The following is a 10,072-nucleotide window of genomic DNA, read 5'->3' as shown; positions in this document are numbered from 1 at the left end:
TGCTATTTAAACATTAAAATGAACGAACATTAAAATAATGATACAGGCCAAACTGGACACAACAATAAATTATTTTCCCTGACAAAGGTGACAAAAACATTTCCCCTTGCAACAAGCTCATACCCACATATATGGCCATATACATCAGCCATGAATGATTTACATAAGGGGGGGGGAATGGGGGAAGAGCCTCCTGAAACGAATATATTTCATATATTACAAAGTAAAAGTTCAGATAAAATGTAAACAATGAGCCAAATCACGTATTACTTTTTATTATTAAAAGAGATAATAAAAAGAATATTATATTTTAAATATTAAGAAACGCATCTTAAAGCACGACAGCAGCCATTATAAAACTAAATCTGTAAACAGTTACACCTCTTGCCTTACTGCATTCCCTTTGATCCCAATCCCTCAGCTGGAATGTTGTTTGTAATGTTTACACTAGGTGATAAACATAAAACCTGCTGAGAATGTCTGCCAACAAAACTTAGGGGTTCACAGCATCAACTGAAACATTTCTGACAGAGAATGTAACAAACATACAGAAACAGAAGACACTGTTGATTCTACAATGAATGAAAGTGGTTTGGTTCCAAAGACCTGTTGAGTTTATAAAGTATTAGTCATCAATTCAGTTTATGGAATATTTTAAAACAATCCGAGGTGCAAATAAAAACAATAAATACAATAATACCCTTTAAGATTTAGTCCTCTACTTTCAACCATCCTTTCTTATAGTCTAACAGCAGCTCCAGATAGTACTGCCACTCGGGCTCACTATCATATTTGACCTCAAACACAGTTTTCAGTGGATTCCTATGTGGCTCATGGATACGCAGCACCACACCTCTATACCAAACTTCTGTTTTGTCCTTTTCCTCATACAAGTGCCGGATCCTCTTACCCACCAGGTCAGGATATCTGTTCTGAATAGCCAAGCGGGCAGACTGCACGGCAGAGCGAAGAACCCATCTACGACTGCGTTTGGAGAGATGTTGTTTGGAAAGGTATGAACAGTTTTCAGAGTATGACCTGTGTAGCCGTACAGAAAACTCCCTGTCTGTGTGGCGTCTTTTGAGCTTGGATGATTTGTGTTTCTTTTTCTTGTAACGGGCCCTGTCAATGCTCCTGAATCGGTTGTAGCCACGCAAACCTCCCTCCAAAGTATCTGTGACCTTCTGGTAGTGAGTGACTCTTCCCCTATGGCCTTCACTGAAGAAGACTTTCCTCAGCTTGAGGACCATGCTGGATGCCCCTTTGGGCAAACTCTGAGATTCTTTCGAGCTGGACCTGTGGCTCTGATAGGACAGGGATGAAGTGCTCTCGATTTCTTCGTTGCTGCTATCCGAGATGTCATCCGAGGTCAAAGGTCGGCGCCAGGTGGCGATATCAGTCTTTTCCTGAGTGTCATCTTCAATCTTTACCTCAACATGCGCTTCGTTGTTAGCTACAGGAGATACTTCGAAGGTATTGACGATGGTCCATCTCACTGGTTCCTCAGTGAAGTCCTCCTCTTGTGAAGAACTGGTCTCGTCTAAAAATGTCCTTTTAGAAGAAATCTTTACTCTGCCTTTCTTTGTCAGGCAAATTGTGGATTCTGGATTCTCTAAAAATGTGGTTTCAGATGTGGGTGCTGTAAAGGACTTGAGGTAGAATTCATCTGGGCCGTTCACACGACTAGTAGAGTCATCTGAGCTGTCCGTACTCTCTCTCGTGAATGTCAAGCTGGTTTTTGCTCCTGCAGAGAGAGAGAGAATTGGAATTTAGTATCATTATTTCACAGGACACATTGTATTTTGTCTGCTTTATGGACATACACATATTCCTAGTGACTTTTGCCATCAGAGTTTGCGTCTGTAAAACAACACATACAGCTAAAAATGCTTCTCTCCAGTGTAAAGCTCTTTACAAACTATTACTAAAGAGGTTTCAGTTACAGCATTTTTTATCGCTACTGTTATCATGGCTAAGGCAACGTGTCAGGTGCATCAATAAAATACTCATATCTGGTAAGCTTAATGCAAAAACAACAAAAGTAACCACGTCATAGGGCTGTGCGATATTAAAGAAAAATGCTATATGCGATTGCATGCTAAATAATATTCTATATGCGACACGCATATTTTTCTAAAATATAAAATCAATTTAAATCATATTACATATATTTAAAAAATGATACCTGTATAACCAATAGGACTGAACGATATTTAAGAAATACAATACAATAATGATTCAAGTTTGTAAAATATATTTTTAAAAACAAAAAATATATATAACCAACATACATATTTCACATTATTTCTGATTATTGATCATATTCCACACATCAGACACAGTCTCTCTGCTATTTAACCTAAAACTTTGACTATAGACCACTTCGCAAGATGTAAACACTGGTCCAGATGCACTTTCGGTTTCAGTTTTACTTATTTCTTTAAATCTCTCATATATAATTAAAACTTAAAGATATTCGTTTAACATTTTGATTCGGTTAAAAATGTTCTGTTAGTTTTATTTTGTTCAAAACATTGTGTAGTGTTAAAAAACTGGAACAGGAAGTTTTTCTGGACCAGCGCTGGCTCAGCGTTGTTTACGTCATCCAAAGTGGTCTATACATAACTTAGTTTTGCAATGACTGAATCATTTGAAAAAATCTATTGCGATATGCATGTTGCAATACACATTTGCGATATTTCGATATATTGCGCAGCCCTACCACATCATATAACAAATTGCTTTACGGGAACTAGGAAGTAAATGTTATTATTATTTTGTGAAATAATGCTGAGATTAGAACAACAAGCCATTTGGTGAAACAGAACAGTGAACCAGTGAATGTCATTCAAAATGAAGTGCTACAGCATGACCTAAATCATCTTTCTGAAAACTAAACTTGAAAACATTGAAAAAGAAAACGTTCTCCCAACACCTAAGAAATGATCTATGGGTCTAATAGACTATCTGAAAGATTAAAACTAGTGTGAAAAATGTTACTGCAGTGCATATAACACCTCCCACTCGCACCCACCCTAACATTCCTCCAAGTAAATATTAACTTCCTTCCTCTAGATTTATGCGTCAGAAACGGAAGATATCCCAAACCAGAGTGCACTGTTCCGTTCCACGCTTTATCTGATAAGCAAACACCTGCAACAAAACTGCACCAGTGAGGACTGCAAGAGCACTTTATTATAAGAAGCCCTTTATTAACATATCTACTTTTAAGTGCATTAAGCATTAAAGTGATAGTTCCCCCAAAAATGAAAATTCTGTCATCATTTACTCACCCTCTTGTCATTTCAAACCTGCATGATTTTCTTTCTTCTGCCGAACATAAAAGAAGATATTTTCAAGAATGTTGTTAACCATCACCCACTCACTTGCATGAGTTTTGTGCCCATACAATAGAAGTGAATGTGTGCCAGTGCTGTTCAGTTATAAACATTCTTCTAAATGATGACAGAATTTTCATTTTTGGGTGAACTCTCGTTTCAACTGTGATCTTAGAGAAAAGAGGTTTTGGGGGTCAAAGTAAAGGAAGGTACCTTGGCAATTTTTGGACACCATCTGTAGCAGTGGAATCTGCAAAAAATCAAAAATCAAAATCAAATCAAAATAAGTATGACAAAAATATGATTTCAAATGAAAATCCAAAGTAAAAGCATTAAAAGGACATGTTACCAAAATCAAACAAGGTTTGAACAAAGTTTTGTTATACTGCTGTTGCTTTATATAAGGTTTGAATTTTATTTAATAAAAGCTAGAACTAAACCTTCCTATCTAAAGAGTAAGCATTCAGCCAGAATGTGTCATACAACAGGCTATTATCCAAGAGACAGCAGCCTTGTGCTTCTGCACACTTTAGAAAAGTGGAACTGAAATTTGAGGATACTAAAAATAGCAACATACAAGTTTCGGTTACTTATCCTTTCTTGTGCTTATGTAGAACGTATCAAAACTAAATGTACAAAATGACAAATTAATCAAACCCATAACCAGCTCAGTGGTTAGAGCATGGCGCTAACAACGCCAAGGTCATGGGTTCGATCCCAGGGATTGCACATACTCAGATACAAATGTATAGTATAATACAATGTAAGTCGCTTTTAAAGCGTCTGCTTAATGCGTAAATGTAAACCAGGTTTGGGAAACATCATTATTTCTCACGTGACTGCATAGAAACCTGTTACATGACAACATATATCTCTGATCTGATGAATTAGAAATGCTTCCTTAAAGGGATAGTTCAGCTAAAAATGAAAATTCTGTCATGAATTACTTGCTCTCTAGTTGTTCCAAATCTGTATAAATGTCTTTGTTTAGTTGAACACAGAGAAAGATATTTAGACGAATGCTTGTTACCAAACAGTTCTTGGACCCCATTGACTACCATAGCAGGAAAAATGACAATGGTAATCAAAAAAGCCCCAGAACTGTTTGCTGTCTTACATTCTTCAAGATATCTTATTTTGTGCTCAACAGAACAAAAAAAATCTAAAGTAAATTTTCCTACTATGGTAGTCAATGGGGTCCAAGAACTGTTTGGTGCTAAGCATTCTTCCAAATATCTTTATCTGTGTTCATCAGAAGAAAGAAATTTAGGGAGTAAACAATGACAGAATTTTTATTTTTGTGTAAACTGTTCCTTTAAACTGAATATACCACACTGAAAAAATAGCCCATCATCACCATAATACAGAGTTCTATTGCTTTTGTATCAAACTTATACATATGAAGGCTAAATATGTTTTGTTTAAAGGAGTCATATTGCACGGCTAAAACGAATATTATTGTTTGTATTAGATGTAATGCAATGTGTATACTCCATTTAAAGTTTAAAAAACGCTGTATTTTCCACCTACCGTGCATGTTTGTATCTCCTCTTTGCCCCGCCTCTCTGAAACACGCTGATTTTTTACAAAGCTCATCGCTCTGAAAAGCGAGGTGTGCTATGATTGGCCAGTTCACCAGTGTGTAGTGATTGGTCAAATACTGCAAGCATTTCACGGAAATGTAACGCCTCTTATCATATTCGGAACATCAGGTTCCAAAGCAATTGTACTGACAGGTGATACAATGAGATTTACAATTACGCCCATTAGATTTGGGCGGTCTTAGTCAAATCATGTTACAGAGTTACGTAGATTCACCGGGGTGTGGTTACACGAGGCGTTTCAGGCAAGTCTGCTTGAGCATTCGCTTTTAGATAGAATGCATATTTTGTTCACACACTTCCATTTGTGCAATTTTACGTGTCTAATACATGCATGGGCAACTTATAACACACCAAAGACACAGAAAAACACGTACTTCTGCCATATGACCCCTTTAAGTTACATAAGGAAAAACTACAGACATTCTCAAACAAAGATCAACCACCCAGCACTCACCAAGGAACTTGCAGACGTTGACGTGGTAAAGAAGGTTGAGAACATCAGGATAGATATCTGGCAGGTGTTTAAGAGACAAGAGCCTCCTGAGTTTAGAAGAAAAGGCTTTTTTGTGAAGCTGAGTCAGCTGTCTCTCCTCTGACAAGGTGGTAGGCCTGAGCTCCACCCGATGCTCTTGGAGGACCTGATCTATGAAAGTCCCCTGAACCTGAGGAAACAGAACCTCTTTCACCACCAGCATTGGAATGAACACAGCGCCTGCCCTCATGACATGAGGAAAGGGACATTCACGACTTTCGATGTACTTCTGAAGCTGGCAGACCACCTTTTGAAGAGCCATCACCGTCTCCTCACTTTTCAGCCACTCTTCCCTTATTTTCAATCCTAGGAGGCAAGACACTTTCTGGGGTTTGCTTGGATGAGAGGACGACTCTTTAAGGTCCAGTTTGCATAACCAGTCCTTGAGCTCTTGACAGCGGGTGTGAGTAACAAAACTGTGTATAAGTCTACAGAGGGACTGGTGAAGCTCCATAAACTGGTGACGGGCTTGTTTGCTGCTGCTTATGATGGGCTTGACCTCCACGGGAGATTGAGGAACGTCGACAGGTTGGGTTGTGGGAGTTCTTAGGATTTCGGGGATGACTATCTTAAAATTGGACAATTTAAGGCAATGAGGTGGGATTTTATAGAGGGAGTATTTAGTTAATGGAGGGGGCAATGTAGGAACTTCAGATTCTTTCACGGCATTCTCTGTCTTACAAGATTCAGACTTTTCTTCTAAGGGCGGATCGCTGTTCAGATCATTCTTTATCACAATGTTATCAGGCACAGAGCCAGAAATACTTTCTTCCAACTCCCCCTGCTCTTCTTTGACCGAAACAGTGTTATTCATCTCCTCAATGACGCACACTTTCATTTCCGACTGATAAGCCGTTTCATCTGGATCCAGTTTTTCTTTTTTGATCTTTATGGTCTCTTCCGTTTCAGCCTGACCGTTACTGGTAGCTGGCATCGCTTCTTGTTTTGGGCCGAGATCATTTTCACATGAATTTGCTTTTTGATCTCTACTTTGAATATCTGGTTCTTTTTTAAGCCGTGCTGGCTCAGGCTGTGGGCTTTCTGAATTCTCCTGCGGAGACAACATTCCTGTCGCTTCAAAATACATTTTATAAGGAGCCAAACTGAAAACTTTATTAATGACTGGCATTGGTGGGCAGGAGGGTGACTCATCTGCTTGCTCTGTTGCTACAATCTTTAGCTTTTTAACCGGTACGTCAATTTCAGTACCATTATCACTTTCGTCTCTGTGTCTTTTAGGTAGCGAATCTTTATTGGGTGAACCACAATGCCTGTGTTCATTTTCATAAGATTTTGGAATAGTGGCGAGTTCTTTACAGCCGTTTGCAAGGAAGCCGGTTCCAGCCACCTCAGAATAGTCAAAAGGTCTCTCAGCAGCTGCGCTGTTAGGACGTCTGTAGTTGGCCAGCGTGGGGTGGAAAGCCCCAGGAGTTCCAGACTGTCTACAAAGCTCCTGAGGGGAGTCAGGTGTCTGCACCCTTCGTAGGGAGAAATCAAGTGGTCGCTCAGATTGATGTATGGATAAAGGCCTCTCATGCAGGGGTGCCTGGTTAGTATTTAATCTCACTCTGTATGGATGGTAGGTTGGGAATTTTGTGATCAGTGGATGGTGTGGGGGAACAACAGAGCATGATGTTGACAAATTGGACAGATCAGGCTGGGGTGAATGAAACTGAGGCATGTGATTATGCTGAGCAAGTTCGGCTGTAACAGCATTGGGATCGGCTCGATACGCCTCATAGTACACACTGGAACAGGGAGGTATCTGTGTGTATTTAGGAACGTAAGGACGATCCGGATATACCTTAGGAGGGACGCCACGATGCGTCAATGTCCTCGGGTCATAAGCAGCGGGGAGACCTCTGTGTATTTGTAAGGGGATTGGGGCACGCTGACAGTACTCCGATGTGGCGATATATGGATGTGCGGTGTTGTATGTATAGCCGCTGTGGCTTGGTTCCATTAAAGGAAGCGATCTCCCAGGACCATTTGTTCTGATACCATGGTAACCATCAGTCTTTCCATCCTCTAAAGGTATTCCCTCCGCACCACGCTCTAACTGCAAAGCCCTCTGCTGTGCCAATGCCTCCTGGCCCTTTTTATGCAAGTACGCCAGGCGACTAAAATGTGCAGCCCATTCGTCATCATATATGCGAGGGGACATCCTATGCGCGCCGTGTTCCACGCCGTAGTTATGAGCGCATCCACGCTCTGTGCAGCAGGGGCTATGACCGTACACTGGTTTTGGAACAGCCAATCCGACACAGCCCTCTGCATCTGTTGAAGATACAATGCGGCTATTTGGAACAGCCACTGGCGAGATGACCCCAGCAGCGGGACTGTGATGTCTGGGACTGTGATGTCTGGGACTGTGATGTCTGGGACTGTGATGTTGAGGACTGCAGGCATAATAGGCCAACCTTTGCGGTTCAGCAGAGCGGCCACCACCATCCACAGGGAAAGACACATTTTCGGGCCTGTAAATGCCGGGTATTGTAATTGACCCCTCGGTGGCCGATGGGTGAATCCCTGGGCTTGATCCATTTCTTACACAGGTCTTAGATGAGTCCCACAGAGCATTAAAGTCTAGAGGATCTTGTCCACTGAGGGAGTAAGAAAAGTAGCCCCTACCGATCGGTAAAGCTTTGTCGTGGGAATAGTGTGGGAGGCTATCTGTTTTCCGGAGCGCCGGAGGGACCGCAGTGCCAACGGCTCCTTCCATCTTACTTTGAACAAGAGGGTTGATTAAGCTCCGCCCCTGGTTGCTGCTCATCACGGACTCCCGGCTCTGGCTTGACCCAGCTAAATCATAGCTACGAAAGAAAACAAAACAAACAAACATCTTTGAGTCAAGATTTGCAAAGGTTTTGTTTCATAATTCTAAAAAAACAATTCGCAAAGCACAGTTATTTCAAATATGCACGCTGCAGAGATAAATATTTATACAAACAGACACCTTGCCTCACCTCTGTGGTTTATAAATCTAATCAGCACAGCAGTACCTTCCTTTCTGTGGTTTTCGCAAAACATGTGCTGCCTAGCAAAATACATTTTACACTCCTTTCCACAAATGTCAGGTTGACAGGTTTCTTCAAACATTAGAAAGAAATGTGTGACCAGTAACCACAACAAGAAAAAACGGCACACCTTTCAGCTCTACAACAGGGGGTGCACCTTACTTCCTTAGCGTGCAAGGGTGCACACAATAAATGCAGTTTGCACAAATAAAAAAGTTAATTTGGTGTCCGTCAAATGTGGCTCTTTGAGGATAGATATAATCAAATAGAATAAAATAAATAATCAAATAGAATAATATAAATAATTAAGTAGAATAAAATAAATACATTTTAATTGTGGTCTTTTGCTGCTATTTTTGTATTTTACTTTTAATATTATGATAATCTAATGTTCTACATCAGATTTTCTATATATCAAATCAATCACGCTGTATCAATAAAAAAACCTTCAAACATGTGTGACCTTCCATGTCATTTGATGATTTTCATATTTATGTTTCTATATGACGCGCTTATAAAGCAAACAGTATCTGTACCATGTACCACACAGCAGTGGAGGTAACTTACACTCATTCCCTCATGTGATGTTCCCTCAAGAGCACAAACAGCATAATGATGCTCACAGGAGGGTAACACACGTGGGTTAAGAGTGACACTGAAGCTGGGGTTTCGGTGGCTTATCAGTGGTGGAGACAGTCCCCTGGCGAGGCCACCCAGAGGTCTCACAGTGATGAAACAACCCTTACCATCTTTCAGCATACTGTGGCTTCGTTTCAAAACCTAGTGAGCTACCTTCATAGACAGCACCTAACTTAGGCTGTTTTTGTATTATTTCAGATAAACGCACATAGCAGAAGGGATATTACGAACCGTTCAAATGTGTTACGAAACGACAGTTTAGAAAATGTATAAATATGTCTAAAAACGGTTGAACGCGCACATCCTTGCGCACTGACAAACTCATGAAAAGACTCTGTGTTCCTGGGGCATGCAAATATATTTATGCAAATGAGAGTTAAAAGGAGAGACCATTTTGGACACGCTTTTCGGCTGTTTTGGTAAACTTCCGTCAACATTTAGCTCAACAAACGTTACTTTAATGAGAAATGCGGTAAAACGAAAGCGGCCAACCTCACCGAACCAGAAACCGTAGAAACAATGCAACCCAACATGCCTTTTAAAACGCACATTTGAAACTTTTCCCATAAGACATGATCTGCAGTTAACTTAATGACAAGCGGCAACTGTTCTCACGTGGTCTTTTAGCCCAGTGACAAACTAACTTCACACACCCGAGCCAAATACAATTGTCAGCTCTTATCAACGCGTTAAACTTTCAATCAAGGCAACATCGACGTAAGGCGAAACAGTCATTTCACTTTTTTAAACATTACCAAGGCAACTTGCGGAAACACTCACCTCATGCCCTGAAATTCCTATCTGCATTCCCGCCCCCATGTATCCATGACAAAAGTACGATCCAAATCCTTTAGGAGCGGAAGAAATCGTTTACTGAGGAGCAAAGAACGTGCATGTCCCACACACGAAGTAACGGAGAGCAGCAGCTTTCTGCATATTTTC

At 40.6% G+C, this 10,072-nt stretch overlaps 1 protein-coding gene across 2 annotated transcripts; it reads right to left on the bottom strand.

Annotated features, from left to right (window-relative positions):
• Positions 1 to 1,580: 1,580 nt before the first annotated feature.
• lg12h15orf39 (linkage group 12 C15orf39 homolog) lies at positions 1,581 to 10,072 on the bottom strand. Of its 2 annotated transcripts, XM_057347891.1 has the most exons (5): positions 9,911 to 10,072; positions 8,441 to 8,511; positions 5,397 to 8,287; positions 3,552 to 3,588; positions 1,581 to 1,744 (listed from the first exon to the last, which is right to left on the bottom strand). In XM_057347891.1, exons 3-5 carry the CDS (start codon positions 8,245 to 8,247, stop codon positions 1,693 to 1,695), a joined length of 2,940 nt encoding a protein of 979 aa, XP_057203874.1. In that variant the 5' UTR covers positions 8,248 to 8,287; positions 8,441 to 8,511; positions 9,911 to 10,072; the 3' UTR covers positions 1,581 to 1,692. The 2 variants fall into 2 exon arrangements, with proteins under 2 accessions (XP_057203874.1, XP_057203873.1); XM_057347890.1 differs by lacking the exon at positions 8,441 to 8,511.

The sequence above is a fragment of the Triplophysa rosa genome, linkage group LG12 (genome assembly GCF_024868665.1).
Source record: "Triplophysa rosa linkage group LG12, Trosa_1v2, whole genome shotgun sequence".
NCBI classification, from domain to species: Eukaryota; Metazoa; Chordata; class Actinopteri; order Cypriniformes; family Nemacheilidae; genus Triplophysa; species Triplophysa rosa.
This window is presented reverse-complemented; position numbering and strand designations above follow the sequence as displayed.